We start from the raw sequence: 19,777 nt of genomic DNA on the forward strand, positions 1-19,777 counted from the left end.
TGCTGTGATTAATTTCAACACACAAGCACATGACTAAATTATCAGTTACACAGCAGAATATAATGTTACGAGCAGAAGATAATGTTGCACAAAGTGCACATTCAACATTGAAAAACAGTCCAGCCATCTATGTTTGTCCAGTGTCCTTATATAAACATAGACAATGTTCAAGTGAACTGATAAAGCGCAGGATCTTTCTGCACATTCCACACACTCGAAGACATTGCTATGCAGGATCTGATGCGATTCATTAGTTAGGTCAAGGCACTACAGAGCTGCAGTGAGGAGCCAAAGACAATTCAATGACTCAACCTCAGGATGAGCATTTTGGCAGGATATCCTGCTGGTCTGTCCTCTCTTCAAGCTGTGTATTCCAGTCCCATTCACAGTTCCTGTGCATCACCCCAGGGCTGTCTATTCATATGCACATATAGAACTGTTCAAAGTTACCTCTCTTTCTCCAACAGATGGACGACAACAGAGCATGACTTCACGGCAAGATAAAGGTATAAACTCAAAAAGCAGGCCGCCCAAGGCTTTGGAAACTTTATCAGGCGCTCACAAAGTACTCTCTCTTTGACTGGGGCAGCAGTACCAAAGCCTGAGCTTCTCTCCAATTCTCAGAATAAGCCTTGGTCTGTTCCTTCATCCTGGCCGTATGCATTACAATAGGCCTCGCCTGGAACAAGAGCCTTACAGATGCAGAGGAGCAAGAGAGCAAGCAGGAGCAGAGGGCGGTGAAGAAGAACTGTGGAAATTAAAGGGCGCTGCTTGAGAGCCACTGGCTTCTTTCCAGTCAGGATAAGTCTCTTGGAATCGGTTCATGTGCTTGGAGACATGAGAGGAGAAAGTCCTCCGATTGAGGAGTGGTATGTTGGGAGTTAGAGTGAAGGGATTCAAAAGAGGCCCGAAAGGCCAACGTTTTCCACAAGTGAAGGGTCAAATGAAAAGAACGACTGCAACAAAATCTGGATATTTTGATCCTTTTACACCACACACAAAGAAACAAAGCATATGGTACTTGCGGGCAGCACAGGTAGCAAGGTTCCTTCCATCAATTCTGCACCAACCTCATAGCAGGCTGAAAATGTTCGGTCAAAACCTTTTCTTGTAGCTGATTTTGATGCTCTGCTAAAAAATACACTTAGTCTCTTTAGTTCTAAGACCATTCTAATAACCTAAGCACAGCGGACAAACTTCTTCACTTTTCAAAACGCAGACTTTCAAAACAGTTTTGAAATGAACTGACTGATATAATGTAATTCATTCCAGTCCAGGAAGCAGAAATATCACCACACTCCATCAGTGATATTAAGCCAAGCCAAGTCAAGCCATGCCAAGCCAAGATACAACTGCCCAGTGCAGCACAGACATCACTGCTGCTTCAATTAGCAATTGCTATTAAAATGTCTTGGCTTTTCTCCAAGCCCATCCAAAATATGCCTAGTTCTGCCAGGAAAGTCAATCTTGGTGGGAATCTAAGGGAAAATTGTCAGTTTTTAACCTCTAATCTTAATCCTTCAAAGTCTCAGACTAGATGCACAGAGCTCTGCGAGGGGTTACTGTGGAGAACCTCAGCCTTTGCACACAATTTAGTAGTAGGGGACCATGGATTCAATGGTCATACCAGACACTCATGGAGGAAAATAACGAGGAGAAAAATCCAGGCCAACAAATAAGCCTGTCCTTGACCTGCTTTAACCCCAAAACAGCCCATTTTGCATTAACCAGCTCACATCTCCAATAAAGCCAATAACAAATGACATAACAAACAGGTAATAGCAAAGACTGCTCCTATACTGGATAGAGAATACATACAGGAGATATGCAAAGGTTATACTGAAAGAATCTCGAGATGAGCACTCATGCTCCAAAACAGGGCAGGTTTTTGATAGAACGCAGATGGAATATCAGATTTGTGGATTCTGGCTGAGCTCCAATCAAAAAGATAACTGATTTTCATGTCCCTCATTCTTCCTCTCCCTTCTTCTGTTTATCTCACTCCCACCTTTCTCTCGCCCCATGCTCATACTATTCGATTCTCATTCCACCTTTTCTGCTGCTCCCAAAGAAAGGACTGGAATAGCCCAAAACAACATGCTATCATTAGCTGAGGAAACACATGCCGTCCTGTGGGACTCCCCGTTCCCCAAACAGCAAAGTCACCTCAGTCACACTTCCGGAAACAAGACCGACACACAGACAGGCGGCTAACACAGAACCAAATCAAATCACATCATATATTCCCCTCAGGGAAAAGAGGATATATCTGAGACTGGGCTCCTATCCAGCCTACGGAGGAGATTGTGGAGCCTCTAATGTGAAGCCTCAGTCTCAGTATGGAGAACAAGGACCCTTCTGCTGAAGCGGACACAGTGCCACTCCTCACTGCCCCCTGTGCCAGTGTTACTTAGATACAGCCAGTGTAACGTACTGGAGCCAAACCATAACATATTGTTTCATTTCCCACTTGCTTAGTAACCAGTTCCCTAGTTATCAGTGTTTCCTTATTTCCAAACTTCCCTTGATTTCAGTGTCACTTTAGTTCTTTGCTTCCCACGTTCCACACTTTCCTTATTCGATTGTTTCCAATATTCCCAAGTTTCCAATATCTCCTCATTACCATGTTCTCTACGAATCTCTAATTCTCCATTACTTCCAATATCCAATATCGTTATCAGTGTTCCTTCTTTTTTTTGTTATCAAGTCTTTTCCAATGTTCCTTATTTTTCAATGTCCTATTGTTTTTTGGTTTCTAATGTACTTTACTTGTTGGCTAGTTCCTAATGTTCTCTAGTTTCCTGTGTCCTTATTTTCACTGATCCCTCATTTCCTAATTTCCTTGTTCTAATGTTTTTTTTTTTCAGTTTCCTTATTCTTTAGTTTCAAACGTGTCCATGTTTCCAGTGTCTCGTTTTTTTCTTATTTCCTATCTTCCAAATTTCCTTTGTGTCTACTGATCACACACACAAAAAAAACGCAAATGCATAATAAATTTTCTTCAAAAGCACCCATTTCAATTTCAACAAGTTAAACCTATGTACTTCCCTCCTATCCCCCTCTTTTTCAAGCCTCTGTAAATTGGCACTGCCCCACTTTTCATTTGTGTATATATGTCCCTTCACAGTAGGGCATTACAACTGAGTTGTAATGAGAGCAAAGAGCAAGAGCAAGCAAGCAAAAGTGTACAAAGAAAAAAAAAAAGAGTAATAAAGAAAAAGAGAGGCCCAGGGCAGTGAGTTTCCCCATCAGCACCTCATTATATTAGTGACGGCCTGCCACTGCAATTAAGCAGAAAAAGATGGCGTTCAAAGTGTTCCACTTTCCAGCATTGTTCTCGGCATGGGGCCGACTTGTCAACAATAACAAAGGCACATAAAGGAAGCACTCGCTAACAAAATAAAAATTCATCCAATCAGTCTGGTGGTTAGTGAATCTGTTTATAGCACCGCATCAACAAAAAAGCCACAGCTGAGCAATGCAGTCCAACATTCTGTATATTGCATAAACTACGATAAATGCATAAGATTTTGTATGGCAAGTGTGTTTATCCTCCTAAAAGTGATCTGATTACAGTTGAATCCTATGGACAGGAAGTGCTTTTGAACTGGAGAGGAAGTGAGCTCAGCATCGGGGGCCACAGTGAGAGGAAAGCCTTCATGTTCTCAGAGAGCTGAGAACATGAAGGAACCCCACCCTGCACAAACAGGATGCTTACAGGCAAACAGATACGACCAACGGCTCCCCGCAGATCTCTCTTTCGTCCCCTTCTCAGTGTTTGGCTCGTCTTTGCAGTTGATGTTGTCACCTGTTGCTGTTTTCATGTTCTTTCCTTTGGTCTTGTCTATCGTCAGGTTCCTTATGACTTCTAAACATCTACGACTCATTATCACTTTGCAAAAGGTTAAACCATCAAGTTCCCTTTATCAGAGTGGATCTCCTGTCCATGTAAACATGGTGATAGTTCCCATGAAAAATGATGACGATGCTAATAAGCCGTCATCAGCCAGTAAACAAAAGAGAAAAATCATACAGAACTAAATATGAATGAAAGATGATCGTGAAAATATCTTTAAGCTTCCTGCACACATTCCTTTAATACCTGAAGAAATAATAATGCTACTAATGCTTTGTGGGTTTCATTACAGGGATGTGAATGTGACACAACCACATTACAGATACTGAAACAGAGAGCAATAACACAAACAACAACAAAAACAACAAAAACTAAAAGGGGGATGGTGGTACATTACCTGCTTAACTTCCTCCAAAGTTGCCTGCAGTTTACGGAGCTCTTTTTCATATTGCTCCTTTAGTTTATCCACCTCCTGGTCATGAGTGGACACCTCATCCTTCAGCACCCCCTTTAGAGCGGTCAGCTCCCTCTCGCGCCTCCTCAGCAGGTCCTCTTGTTCCTCTTTCACCATCACCGCTTCCTGTAGATCCAACTTCAACTGCATGAGGTCCTAAGGAGGTGCAGAAAGCATTATGTTACATCACTACCAATGACTTAAAGTCAATAATAATCTGCAAAACAGATGACCACGATGAAAAATATATATGAAATTATAAACTATTAATAAAACATAAATGATAATACAAATGCATTAGGAAATACATAACATAAAAATATGTGAAAATAAAGTATGCTGTAAATATCATGTATTTATTCAGATCCATTTTCCTACAATAAGTAACAAGGGTCATTTGGCAAAATTTTTTTTTAAATGTCTAGGAAATGCGAGTTTCTACAGAAATTGTACATTAGGCTAACAAAAGATCTGAAACATTCAGCCCTTATGTGTATTAATAATATGATAGGCTAGTTTATGTGCAGTTCACCTCCATCATGGACTCTTTCTCTGCACTGTCTGATTGCAAGCATTTGGCTCCGTCTAGCTCATCATGCATCTCTGAGAGCTGGTCCTGCAGGTCCCGGATCTCTGTCTGATACTGTTCTCTCTCCATCTTCACTTGGAAAAGCCTGCAAAACACATGCACATGCGCGCACACACACACACACACACACACACACACACACACACACACACACACGCTGAACACCTGCACACTGTAATATCTCTGACTGCCTACTGACTGAGTATTTACAGCCTATTAAGCATTGACTGCGTCTGTATCACACACACACACCTGTACCCTCTTCCACCTGCCTGAGAAATTGCAGGTAAGACATCTGCAAGGGGCTCTGTAGCGAAATAGTACTCACTAAATGACTAAACAGACAGGCCATTATGGCAGAGAGACAAAAAAGGACAGTGAATGGGATAACTGCTCTTTGTATATACAGCAACTGGTTAGCACAATCCAATATCTGTTTCCTTAATACCAATAGTGATATGATTTTTAATCATATCAATTAATGTGATATGACTTTCTTTTCTCTCACAGGAACTAATTGAGGGCATTTTCACACTTGGCCTGAATACTCAAGCCAGTCTCTTTTGAGGGAGGGTGTCATCATTGCAAGTATAATTCGCTCTAAATTCTAGATTGATCGCACAATTCTTGTCATTTCTGTCAAACACACTGTTTTCAGACTATTGGCAGACTATAAGTATAAACAGACTTGTTTTTTGTTGACTGTCTCTATAAAGTGTGAATCTTTCCTTCGTACCTTCAGCAAAGGAAGTGTGGTTTTATGAGAATGACTTGGATACCTTCTACACATGACGAGAGCTTCCAAGAAAATCACTAAGTTACACATGACACAGTATTTACAATAAATACTGATGTCATATAGCCACTTTTCCCTGAAACCATCAGTTCACACCTGCTCAGCGCTCGTTCCAGAGACAAGGAACCCTAGCGGTTACCCAGGGTTCAAAGAAGCACATGCATAACTAGTGTTCTAATTCTCCACTCCTAACCACCAAGGGTGGTGAGAATCAACTGGATAACAATGTCATGAGCACCTGGACACAACTAGAAAAGTTGTGTCACCGAATTGTAAACAAGGCCAGTACTATGGGCTCTTGCTGTCAATCCAAACACATCTTTACAAATCTAAATAAAATCCTTGCATTGAGAATTCAGTTGCAGCCAGCATTGTGTGAAATACTGCATTCAGTGCTGTTGCATGCGTAGCGCTATCAAACCCCACTCGACCTGCTGCCATTTTAAGAGTGGGATCCGGGGAGCAGCGCTTGCAAGCTCACAGAGAACTACCCAGACCCAGTTTCATGCCTTGCCAAGGCTGGAATTGAATATGCCGGTTCAACTACTTCGTCATTATCAGCGGTGAACTAACTGCTAACTACTAATTTATCTAGCAGTTAATGTTTGTTAGCCAGCTAATGATTGCTATATTGCTGCAAAATAACTAAATAAGCCATTATCTGCTACTCAGCTAATTATCAGTGACCGACACACCAACTTGTAGTTAGTGAATGTTAGGTAAGTTACTGTAGCTAGCTAGCTAACATTAATGTTAGGTCAAAAATAAACTGCTGCGTTTCACAGAAGATTTGATGTCATTACCTAATTACGTTTGAAATTTTTAACAAAACTGGCTCATTTAATATCAGTATTCCAGTGTGGGTTAGCGATTTAATGTTAGCTTGGTTATTGTAATTCTATACTGACAAAAGCAATTTACAGCTGCCATAGCAGGTAATCACTGGATTTTATTTTAAAAGAGCAATTAACCAGTCCCTCTAGTATTTCACAAGTTTGCTAACCCGTAAATGAACGCAAAATCAAGCAAACTGGGCAATATTCGGAGGAGCTTGCAAATTTTCAAAATTACCGCAGATTTTCCGATGATTTGGGCCAAGACGTGTCCTGTGACGTCATCACAACACTCATTCACTCAAAGCACTCTTCGATTCATGAGCATTGAATGCGAGTACAGCTAAATGATCTCATTAACCAACAAACATCACTGCAAAAGACTGTGCAAAACTATTTCATATACCAAATAATATATGCGTAGGCTAGCCAATGACGTGAAACGTGAATCAGGAAATAATGTGAAGGTTAGACCAGGTTATTTGACACTAAGTCTAAGGCTTGACAAAACCTACTGAACTTAGGGCAAGCAACTACTGCAAGCATGCAAACATTTACTTTAGTGCCTCGCAAAGCCATTCAAAGTCAATCTTACTCTTCCAGCGTGGTGCGTAGATCAGCCTCCGCTTTGGCTAGGTTGTCCTGCAGTTTGTCGCATTCAGCTTGATTCAATTCCAGCTCTTTTTGCAGTTTCTTGACACCGGCTCCAGCCTTTTCCTGCATCTCACTCAACCCCTTTTGTTTCTGTTTAAAATGATTTAATATTAGATATAATACATGCCTACAATATACTATTTTGTTTACACTGTATTATTCCTAATCCAGTATAATTGCTTAATGTGGTTATTCCCACCAGAAGAGATGATAACAGCAAGCTTTTAAATACACACGAAGAAATGCTAGTGTAAACAGACTAATTATGAGGACCAAAGTTGCAGCTGATGAATTTCAGATTTAGTGTATGAACTACTTCATGGTTAAAATACCTTGTTTTCATCCTCCAGTTGTTTTTTGAGACTTCCGACCTCTTTTTCCAGTTCCGCTTTCTGCTCCTGGAGGGCTTTGGCCTGGGCTGAAAGGTCTGGAGACTACCAGGGGAAAGATTATATATGTGACTAGCTAGTAACTTCGACATTACATGATAAACAGGCTAGTGACTAGTATGCAAATTTGTGATCTACTATAATATGGGTTTATTACAGAACTAGAAGATGATTTTTGCACAACTGGTATGCATTCACATGCACAGTTATCTAACTTCAAATTAAAAAAAAAAAAAAATTCGTTTGCTGTTTAGCAATCCGATTAACAAAAAATAGTAGAATCATTTTTCTTGGCAAGAAGCAGAGGTTTGGATTTTGGCAGCGTGTTGCTACTCACAACAGTTGCACTCTAGAGCTTTCTCATTCAGCATGCACATGTTTAAACATTAGCCACGATCGCAGCGCTGCCTGGGTAAATACAGGCGGTCAGGTGAAAGCCTCTGTGAGTGGACAGCCTGTGATAAGTAGCTCATAGCTTTGTCTTGTTCTAAGCCCAATTACTGCAGTACAACAACGGCTTACTTTGTTGTCCCCTTGCGCGCTTCCTGTGGCCCGTGACTTCAGTGTCTGGATTTTTTCAAACACCAGGTTGACCTTCCTCTTGGTGGTGTCATCACTGTCACTGCTCCTAAGAAACACACAAGGACACATGGTGTTCTCATACACGTCACCACCACTATGAAAGATTCGCTGGCCTGCCCTGGGTGTGTGTGTGTGTGTGTGTGTGTGTGTGTGTGGACAGAAAGGATCAGAGTTTAATCCTTGACATTTCTTGGAAAAAAGGAATCTGGCTCATAGCCTGAGCAAAGGGCAAAATGCTTAGCTTTGATGTGCCACATTATGACCTGCCCACCTACCCACCCTAATTACCCCCCACTCGTCAGGCACATGGCTGCAAATATGTTTGAGAAGCAGAGAGTGAATGTTTCAGAGAATAGAGCACAATATTATGTTAGTCACAATGCTTAGGGTTTGCATTCATTTTACGTTGTGACCTTTTGTTTTTATGGTTACAGAGTGGCCTCGTACCTGTTCATGCACGCCTCGGTGAACAAGATTTAATGGCGTCACCTAATAGGGACTCAGCTGCTCAACATCACTGAATAAAACATGGTTTGCCTGACGCAGGCAAGACACGTGCGCATGGATGCTCTCTAAGAAGTTTTGAGTACCAGACACCTGAGCTTTCTATTAAACAGGAGACATCGGATCCATGTTCAGCCTCTTCGTTAAATGCACATCTATAATCGCTGCTTCATCTTTTGACAGCGAGCACATCAGGAATGCAAAGGGAGTGGAACTTTTGACACGAAGAACATGATATTGGGTGAGTGTACGGTTACAGACTTGTATTCACTAAGTATTACAGTACTATGGGACTCTTCTGCTGCACCTTCAATGCAGACCAACAATCGTACAGAATTACACAGGAACAGGAAATGGAATTTTAGCCCCTTGCTAAGCAGGACAGAACAAATCTCCAGAACAGGTGGTAGGAGATGCCTGGTTCCAAATCTGACTCCCTGGAACCCTCACACACACACACACACACACACACACACACACACACACACAGACATCCACCTCCCTTAATTCCAGAGAATGAGTCATGTAGGGAGTAGAATAATAATCAACATGGTATCTGCAGGAGGTGAAAAATGAATCATCTGGGAAAAAAAAATAACATCTTACATTTTTGTATACGGTGCCAAAAAAATATTAAAAAATAATCAGATAAGCCGAGATAACCAGAATTTTGCTGGTATGTCTCATGGACCACTGATTGGTCATACTGACAGTTCTGAAATTTCAGGGAATTTTGTACATCATGTACTCAGAGTCAGAGACTCCGGAGCAGCATGTTTTGTGTGTGTGAGTGTACGTGTACGAGTGTTAAACAGCCGAGTCTGCTCTTTTGCTCTTTACTCGTTCCAGAGTTGAGCCGTCAGAAATCTTGTACATTGGAAACTTCTCTCTGATAAGAACATCTGGACATTTTAATAGGGACATTTTTATGTCTAAAACTTTAGAGGGTGCTGTGCTTAAACATTTCAGCATCATACCAATAAAGCATATAGTGCTACTGAGAGAGCAATGCCAAGCAAATAAACACACAAGACGTGTTTCACCTGTCAAAATAAAACATGCCGTTTTAAAAACTCACCCATCTTTGAGGTAATTAAATAAGATCTGCTTAGCAGTCTCTTCATGCGTTTGTTGTGACAGCTCTTGTTGGCCTTTCAGAAGATCAGGTGTTGTCTGCATAAAGCATAAAACATTAGTGCACAGCTGTTCACTGACATATTTTCTGCTTTAGACCACGAAATCCTATTTAAGTGAGCTGTTTAATCAACACACAAGCATTTATTCCACAAAGATTACTGCCACAGTGCAACCTGTTAACGTCACATCGTTAGATGAAATGATGAGATAGACATCTTACATACCTCAGCAACCATTTCATTTGTCTTCTTATTGTAGTTTGGAACAGCTCTAGACAAAGACGTTGTAGCCACACTGGTCACGGTCTTAGTGCTTTGTGTTATTTTCTTGGCCTCTGTTCCCTTGTTCTCTGCAGGCAGAATGGAGGGACGACTCGGTGGTTTCTTAAAGCCTAGGATGGAATCTGCAACACTTGGCATTGCTCCTTGTGGAGAGCCTGGTTCACTGCTGATCCGTGCCACATTTCTGTAGGTTGTCCTCCGTCCAACAGTGGAAAAGGGAGACTTATTCAGAAGTTGTGAGGGCCTGAGCACATGCTCGCTGGAACTTCCTCGGTTACGGCTCACCTCGTCCACGTACTCTGAGTCTCCCTTCAGGCCAAAAGGCAAGGCACTGTCCACGCTACGGGAACGTTTGCGATCTTCTAGGTTGATACGGTTCCTCCGACCAGTGCGTCCTTGCCTCTGTTGGCCTTCTTTTCCATCAAACTTACTGATGAGCTCACCTACGCCTGGGATGGAGCCTGTGTCAATGTCTCGGCCTGTTCCAGGCAGGAAAGGGATATAGCGACGGTTCTCATGGCGATTAATGCTGTCCCCATATAGTGCCTCAAACACCTCTTCCTTGGCAGTAGTGGTAGAGGATATGGAGGAATTACGCGAGCGTGATGACTGGAGCACAGGGCCGCTGGAGTCGGTTCTTCGTAAGGGAAGTATGTCTGGCTCTCTGTGACTTCGCTCCAGACTGGAGTTTGTGCTGCTTGTTGTGCTTGGAGTCCTGTAGGAGGACTGCTCACTGGGAACACTGGTGGTAGAAGATACCTGAGAAACCGGAAGCCGCTGGGCATGCTGGGATACCTGGGAGGGAACCTGGAAAGTAGACAGTGGCTGAACTTGGGACTGAGATTGAGATTTAATTGAGGATTGTGCTTGGACTTGAGGTTTTGCTTGAGTCTGAGCTTGGCCTTTAGATAAATCTTTTTGAGGCTGCACTCTAGATGGGAATGTTTGAGGTAGGGCTTGTGGCTGAGCCCTTTTTTTCGTGTCCTGTGCTGGTGGATCTGTGCTTTTGGGTTGTTCTAGAATGGATGATTTGGAACCTGGGGAGACTGTTCTTGGCAGAGAACCTGGATGTGTATTTCTACTCTCAGCAGCAGAAAGAGGCTGAGGTGAAATGCTGTGGAAGTTCCCAAGGGCATTGCGCTCTGGGTCATAGGGCTTGAGGATCTCAGGATGTTTCTGGAAGTTTAGCAGAGTGGACGGCTTCTTTGCCTGAGCGTCTCTGGATTCAGGGAGATCATTGTGAGCGTTGACATGTGGAACCTGATGCTGGGCTCGGAATTCTGCAAAGGGGTTATCAGAGAGATTTTCACTGGTTACTCTGAAGTCATATTCCTGATAGTTATCAATAAAGGACCCTTCAGACTCATTGTATCCATTATTGTTGCTGGGGGCTGCATAAGGGTTGAACCTTCTGTCTTGATTATTCAGAACAACATATGGGTGTCCATCTATGCCTTGGACCCTGATACTGAGGCCATAGCTGCTGTTATTTTGGCCTGGTGCCCGTGCAGGGTGAGTGTAGCTCGACTGTAGTCCAGTATTTGGAAGGCCACTGACTTCATAGGACTCCATCAAGAATACTGAGGGAAGGATTTCAAATCCTGCTCTCTGGAAATGGCCCACGTCTGCAAACAAAGCCATAAGCTCATTACTGTCCAAAAACAGATACCTTCAAATCCAAATGACTTCTGTAAATGTTTTGAAATTCTAACCGGCCGCTAATGAGATTTTAACGTCTGGTGACCTTTGATTTGTTCATTGAGTTTATTTGGTTCCAACAATGAATGGAGTGTGTGCAAGTGTAGCCTGTATTAAATCCCTTCCGCTGGGCATTGGAATTGACAAACCTAGCTGAATAAAAGTTGCTGAAAGACAACAGTTAAACAGTTATTAGCTAAACACTAATTACAGAGCAAACACAGCTCTGTACATTTAGTCTTAAAGTGTCAGCAATGATTCATTCAAGGTTTTCATAGGTATAGTACATTACATAAATCTGCTGGATTACAAGGGCATGGCAAATACACAGGCAGTTGTAAGTAACCAGTATTTCAGTTTTGTATAATTCTTAATGGAATTTTTTTTCCTATCCCACATGTGTACCATAATGTCTGGCAGCCTGGAAAAACCTGTGGTATATTCCTATATTGATAAATAGCTGTATTCCATTAATAAATGTATTTCAACAAAACATTATGTTGAAATTTTTTTATTTACATTTTAATCTTGCACAAGCTTCCTACAAACATCGTGTTGGACATAAGCATAATGAATTCAAATCATATACTGGAACTTTCAAATGCAGTTATCTCCCGTTTCCCTTGGGGTAAACATTTTAAATTGCTATAACTGTAATGGTTGAGTGAAACATATTTCATTTCTGAGGAAAATCAGTTTTCAGAACTATATCTCAGAAATGTAAAGATTTCACCGTGTCTAGGGTTTTTCCCAGGCCACTACACATATGCAATTTCCTTGGACAAAAAATTCTGATAGAATTTCTGAGAAAAGAAACGTGTTTACTCAAAGTCTAAGCATAACTGCTGTTGAGGTTTACACATGCAGAAACCTTTATGCATAACATATTTCATAGAAGCGTTCATAAGCTCCAATTCCATAGAATTAGTTTTTTTTAAATGCATTTCTGTAGTGTATAAAACTAGATAAGAACAGCTTTGCGAAGACATTTTTCATGTGTCTCATAGTAAGACTGTTAAAGTGTAATGGAGGTTTTGAATTCCTGTTGTAAAGCATAAACATTTATTTGAACATTTATTCACAGAATTAAACGCTTTTGTTCCCAGAATTCAACAAGTGCCCTTAGAAAGTCAAAGACGTCCACCTCAGCGGAGAAATCCAGAGTAGTCGGTATTATTCCAAGGGTATTTAAATGTTGTATAACCTATCTGCCCTACATGCCAACCATTCATGTATCAAATTACCCCTCTATCAGTCAAAAAAGGCCACTTTTAATAAATGTGCTTGTTCCTGACACAAAGCAATATACATATCACCCCCAACCAGGCATCAGAGTGGCAAAATGCCTTTATCAGAGTGACTAAAGCCCTTTATTGTTCATGTTATCAGCAGACCCCAGTGATAACACAAACAAATAAACACATTTCTCACTGTTTCACCTCAGCCCACATCACACAGGCCTTTGACTGAAAGGTTTCCATGACGAAGAACCACACTGGCCACAACAAACAATCCTCACCTCCATATCTGCATATTAATACCCCGGCATACTCTCCTTACTCTGCTTCAAAACACAAATGCAAAATATGCAAAACAGCATGTAAGCAATTTTTTTTCTGGTTTAATACATGATAAAACATGAAAATCCCAAATCTTCCAGCACTTCTTCCAAAGAAGAAAAGCACAAATCTTCCAGAAGAAAAGCGAGAACAATGAGCTGTGACGTGTCCATTAGTGCATGAGGAAAATGGGATACGCAATATGTTTCTTTTAGACTCAGGATCACGTTATTCAGCGCACAGGAACTTCAGGGTGATAACACAGCTTCTTTCCTTTCATTGTGTCCTCTGGAAGTGGTCAAGTTCTGGTTTCTGACAGGGAGGAAGTCCACATGGCCTGTGCCAGCTTACATTCACTCCCCATTAATCTCTCATCCAAAACACTTACACTTCTCTAGTGTACACTTCTTTAGTATATACTTCTCTAAGTGATGTATGCAGTCACTGATCATGCCAAAGCTTAACCATCAAACTTAAAACAATTACCAAAGCTTAACCTCACCCTAAATGAATCCTGAAACATCTGCAGGAAATTCCAGCATTAACAATGTGATATTTGAGCCTATACTGAGCTGCAAAGTGTCTCACTGCTTACACAGCAGCACTGGTGGAGTAACTGTACTTCGTTATTATATCTAAGTATTACTTATATATTACTTTGTTATTACCGAATTTGAGTAATTGTACTCTTACGTAGGTACATTTCCAAGAAAAAGAATACTTACTTTTTACTCCTTACATTTTTGTTTAGACCTTCATTACAACTAGTGAAGGTATCTTCTCTCATCTAGCCAGTGACTGTATGCTATATATCAGTCGAATGGGCTCAGTTTATCATCCAATCATTTCCACTTTAGCATCCAATCAAGTTCATCAGTGTAGAAAAAATCTAACAAGAATCATAAGTCATTATCTGCTGTAACCATCTCATGCTACGCAATGTGGAAAGAGCTATAACTATTTATGTGCATCTGAAGATAGATAAGTCACAGGACAGAAGTGTGAAACTTGAGAATGAGTACCTCTGGCCTTACCTCAGCAACATTTCAATTTCCTTCTCTAAGCAAAGACGCATATATAATGAGATGTCACTTCTGTGTGCCTAGAAATCATTAACTCCAGCGTGAGTAAGCTGTACATCTTTTTAACTCGCTAACGCTAACTGGATAACCAAGTTAACGTGTTTTCTTTGCTAACACCAGGTTAGACTCGCGCCGTTTCCAGAAGCTAACAATCAGCTAGGCAGCAACTCACAAGCTAGTTAACAGTATATACAGGTTATTTACAGGACATTTTCAGATTCATTTAGTAGCAAACTACATAGCAATAGTTTTGCATATGGCAAGCAAACTTACAGAGATTGAATGATGCTTACAAGCATAAAGAGTGCGGCCGTTATAAAAGGAAAATGATCTTCGAACAGTTTACTAAAAATAAAAATGACTAAAACTTAATTTACACATGAAAACATTAACTTAATTTCATCAGTTAAAACATTGATTTTTTACTTGTTAGTTAGTCTGTACAGGAATTTGGAGGGGTTTTTTTGTGATTGTGGCAGCAAAAAAAGTTGATTTGTCTGCGGCTTTTTTCTAAATTTGCGATGCAATTTTGAGGAGATTTTTGTACTTTTATTTTGCGGAAAACTACTTTCAAATTTGCAATTGCAGGATATTGTTTTGCACAGTCTTTTCTTGGTAAATTAGACTTTTTAGCTGTACTCATGTTTGACAAATGTGAATGGAAGAGGGCTTTGGCTGAATGCGTGTTGTGATGACATCACATGATGCGTCTTGGATCAAATCTGCGGAAAATCTGCTGTAATTTCCAAAAAAAATTGCAAGCTCATGCGAATATTGCAGAGTTTCCTGATTAATACTAGAGTACAACTTATTTGTTTACTTACTTACTTAAAGTAGCAACTTATTTACTTTTACTTGAGTACATTTATGGCTGGATACTTGCAATTCAAATTGAGATTTTTGACAAGTTAACTAAACATTCACTTCAGAATAATTTTCCAGTACTTTTTCCCCCATCCCTGAGCAGTAATGAGACAGAGTGTATATCCACTCAAGCGATCTTTCAGTGATAATGCAGACCAATAATCAAAAGCGGAACTATTTAGTCATAGAAAACACACACACACACACACACACACACACATATTTATAAAATAGAACTGACTGAATTCACACTTGTGTGTGAAACAGTATTCATGTATTTATCAGTGGAGGTTTCCGTGTCTAGTATCCGGCTCCCTAAAGGCTACTATCAACACACTGAACACATCTCAAAGTGGTTAACTATGAGTATTTGTTCACTATTGACACCAAAGTGTGCAAAACACTAACAAGTATCAGGCATTTATAGCCTGCAGTCAACAAAACCGCATACAGACTCTTAAAACAACAAACTGGTACAGCAGCAACCGAGAGGAATATTACATATTACAGGTAAATAGCAGTTTATCAGCTAAATGTGATGTGAAGTCACACGGACAGTGTGGTTTGTGGTGTCTAGAAAATTGCATGAATTTTAACGACTTTTGTAGATAACATGAATAGCCTTGAAAGAAAGAGGCTTTGAATACTATACAAAGCTGTGTAATTATGTGAAACAGATCGTACCGATCGCATGCTTCTTTAATAATTAGGGAAGAACAATATACTAAGAATAAAGAGATTTCAGAGGCAATATAAAAGTGCTCACTAGTTTATGTTGTCATTACAGCTACGGCGGTTATTTATAGGAAACGGACCCTGTACAGCTCATGTCACTAATCTGATGCTGAGTAAAGTTTACACCCTGTATTCATATTAAACATTTCTGGATGATGAGAAGGTTGTTCATTTGACTTCATTTCTTTCATTTTCAATTGGAACAAAACTGAAGACCATCCATAAATACCTTAAAACCAGAGATCAAGACCTACCTGGTCAGGATGTCTTTTTTTTTTTTTTTTGGAAAGATAACTCTTTATAGGTTCACATCAGATTTGTGATGCTCTGTGAGTCATATCTGAATGATCAACAGTTTGAGATTCATAAACAAGACCATAGTTTACAAATTTTTCAACTGGATAATACCTATCTAAGAAAGTTTGTACACATTTCCTCACCTAAAGACAGAAAGCTGAAGTATCTTGTAGGGGATCTTGATCAGTTAAGCAGAAGGTTCACATACAGCCAAGAGAAAATAAACCGGTATGTTCTGTTTCTTCAACAAAAAGCCCAGTGTAAAAGTTACTCTGACTGTGTTACACCTGATGTTTTGAAGTAACTCTTTGACCTCTCTGAATCAACTTTAACTCTTAGTGTTAATATATCTTCTACTTACCTTTTATTTAACTCTTAGGGTTTATATATCTTCTACTTACCTTTTACGTCCAGTTGGACTTAAATAAGCATTCTATGTGAGATAAATAACTCTGGGGAGTTGTTGTTATTGTTGTTATTGTTATGTACTATAATCCAGGCATGACTTTACTCAGAAAAGAGAAAGAGAATTAACACTCTGATGCTTGCAAGAAAATGTGACCAGCTCCAAACTCCTACAAGATGTTGAAATGATAACAGGTGCTACTCGTGGTGCTTGAAGTACTCTGAGTACTGTTTCTAAATAATAAAAATCCTTAAAATACATTCTTCACATATCCCACTTTGTGAGTTTCCACACACTCTGACTAACTTGCCGAGGTTGTTGTAAAATAAATCTCCTGACTCGACTGCTGTCTAGTAAAGTTCCCACGCTCAGGTTCCTCAGAAACAAGTTCAAATAGAAGAAAAGCATTCAAAAGTAAGACCAAACTTACCGAGAGCAGATATTTAACACGCGGAACACGCACTTGTGGCTTTATCAGCTTGTGATAATAACCGCAAAAGGAAAACACAAGCCCATGCTCCACTGAGTTTTTCAAAGTCAAACTTTAGTGCTTAGTCTTGGCCGTCGGGGGCAGTTCCACTTAAAGCAACAGCTACGCACCGCGGCCTTAACCCCGCCCCTAAAACAGAGACATACCCCACCCACTTCAGGCCTAACCAGACACTCTGCCTTTACTGGTCCGCGTAACCACGCCCCATAATAAAACCCAGATGGGCTACTAACTTCTATCTGCAGTAGGATAAACACGACGCGCTAAGCCCCGCCTTCTCCACACCAAACTCCACCCACAACGAGACCATTCTTTAAGGATCTCCGGCCCTCCACACTTAACCCCGCCCACTGTGTCTACAGTCAGTCTTGTGAGATTTCTGACAGGCTCGTCAGATAATGGCTCGCGCTTTATTGTATGAATTGCAAATGACCTGAAACCAAGGCAACCACTTAACATGAAACAGGCGCGCGACTTTTTTCCTCTGAAAAATGTTTACAAACCTGTTTGTTTAAATGGTCATTGCGTCAACTGCCCTAGAATGGTGTTTAAATAAATATAGCCTATGTTATTCAATATAATAATAAAGAAATTTCGAGCATGGTTTGACGCCTGTGAACTTAATTGTTTCACATTAATTAACGACTTTCACAAGTAAAATGAGTTTCTTCTTCTTCTTCTTCTTCTAATAATAATAATAATAATTATTATTATTATTATTATAATAATAATAATTATTATTATGATTATTATTATTATCTTGTTAACGCGTTTAGTTCGCACTAAACATTATACCAAAATATCATCTTAGTACAGTTTATTACAATTATATAACTATTTATATTAGTTATATGTTATTAAATACTACAGTACTATACTTTTTAGTAATATAAATGTAAAGACGTTCACTATTTACACTATTACACTATTTAAAACCGACAGCTCCATCTAGTGGCCAAGTTTACACCAACGCATATCCATGTAAATAAGTTTTTGTTTTTGTTTTTTTTCAATGGAATTCAATTCTATTTCCATTCCATTTCTTTTTGCCCTCTTCATCATTGTGTGGTTGGTAGGTTCACGTAAAGTTGTAACTTCTTAGATAAGTAGCAAGATCCAAGCAGATCACAACAGATATCATCAATAATAGCACACTGTTTATTGGTGAATGCATAAAAATAGGCTGCATTTATTTCTCTCTCTAAACATTGACAGTTCCAACTCTAAACACTATATCTCAGGGTTGATATTTTCAGGCCACACATGCAGTTTCTCAATCCATCAACTCCTGGCTTGGCTCAACAAGTCCTTGAGGTATGTGTTTGAAAAGTGATTTTTCTCCCATTTGAGACTTCAGTTGCTTCATGGCCCTGGATTCAAGGACATTGAGAAATATTAAAGGCTTTCTCGCCAACACATTGTGTAGAGATACAGCTGCCCCTCCCTTTGTTGTGGCTCAATGCTTTTTTCCCCCTGTGTGTGTGTGGGAGTGTGTATGGGAGTGGGAGGACAGTGTTGTGCTCTGAACTCTGGTGCTGGGGTCGAGTTACACAGCTACACAATAGACTCTCTGTTCAGGGCGGAAACCTTGTTCAGTTGTGCTCAGTTGTATTCAGTAGGGAGCGCTGTCTTTCTCCATTTGGAGTGAGGATTCACGAATCTGGTCCAGCTCATAAACTACTGACTCTGGTCAGGAAATGAACAGTTCAGCCAAAAAGAAAGCATACATAATTCCTCCCTTACCACAAATGTAGTCAAGCATCCAACATGCAAGTAAGTCTGTGCGAGATACTGAACAACTCAACACAGTTTGAGTTGATGCTAAACTCGTAGCTATGTGTGTCCTTTACTTGTGAGCTACAAAAGTAAAGAAGCAAACTTCAGACAGCAAACATCTTTGGCTAATATATATATTACACACACACACACAAACACACACACACATACGTTTGCCTTGCATGTCCAGGGTTGCTGGTTGGAATCTTGCCTCTGCCCTGTGTGCGTGGAGTTTGCATATTCTACCCGTGCTTTGGGGGTTTCCTCCAGGTACTCTGGTTTCCTCCCCCAGTCAAAGAAATGCATTGTAGGCTGATTCGGCCCTGCCAGGTACCCTGAGTCCCCTGGGATACACTCCCAGCGGTACAGAAAATGGATGGATGGATCTATCTACTTTTTTTTTTTCATAAAAGCATGATAGAGGAAGTAATCCATCTCATTCTTTTTCATTACACCTGCAACTGTATTTCACATTCACCTTGTCAGTGAAGCAAGCTGAAAATGAATGAATCTATACTTTGCGCTAGAAAGAAATCAGCCCCAGCTTCGCTTCTTCATATCCTTCTGTATATTTTTCTCATGACCAGTGATGACCCTGTTGTGCTCCATTCCACAAAATATGTTAACAGAAAATAATCTGATATGGATGCTAGAAATCAATTTGAAGTCTTTTTATTTAACAGTGGCCCTGCTAGCCCATTTACACCAGCCACTCCCGGTTAATGTTGGATGACAACAAATATGACATATTTGTAACCAAAGGTTTCTGTATTTTTTTCCAAGCATGATAATTTG

The 19,777-nt window shown here is 40.3% G+C and overlaps 1 protein-coding gene across 1 annotated transcript in view; it reads right to left on the reverse strand.

Annotated features, from left to right (window-relative positions):
• The window catches only part of cgnl1 (cingulin-like 1), a 38,898-nt gene extending 21,565 nt beyond the window's left edge, over positions 1-17,333 (reverse strand). Inside the window, exons 1-8 of the mRNA XM_053616761.1 lie at positions 17,147-17,333; positions 10,019-11,700; positions 9,736-9,830; positions 8,094-8,199; positions 7,515-7,616; positions 7,124-7,272; positions 4,843-4,984; positions 4,254-4,466 (exon numbers count right to left, since the gene is read on the reverse strand). Coding sequence (XP_053472736.1) covers positions 4,254-4,466; positions 4,843-4,984; positions 7,124-7,272; positions 7,515-7,616; positions 8,094-8,199; positions 9,736-9,830; positions 10,019-11,647 — 2,436 coding nt within the window. The 5' untranslated portion in view covers positions 11,648-11,700; positions 17,147-17,333. The remainder of the gene's footprint in view (positions 1-4,253; positions 4,467-4,842; positions 4,985-7,123; positions 7,273-7,514; positions 7,617-8,093; positions 8,200-9,735; positions 9,831-10,018; positions 11,701-17,146) is intronic.
• Between the last annotated feature and the right edge of the window lie 2,444 nt (positions 17,334-19,777).

The sequence above is a fragment of the Ictalurus furcatus genome, chromosome 27 (genome assembly GCF_023375685.1).
Source record: "Ictalurus furcatus strain D&B chromosome 27, Billie_1.0, whole genome shotgun sequence".
NCBI classification, from domain to species: domain Eukaryota; kingdom Metazoa; phylum Chordata; class Actinopteri; order Siluriformes; family Ictaluridae; genus Ictalurus; species Ictalurus furcatus.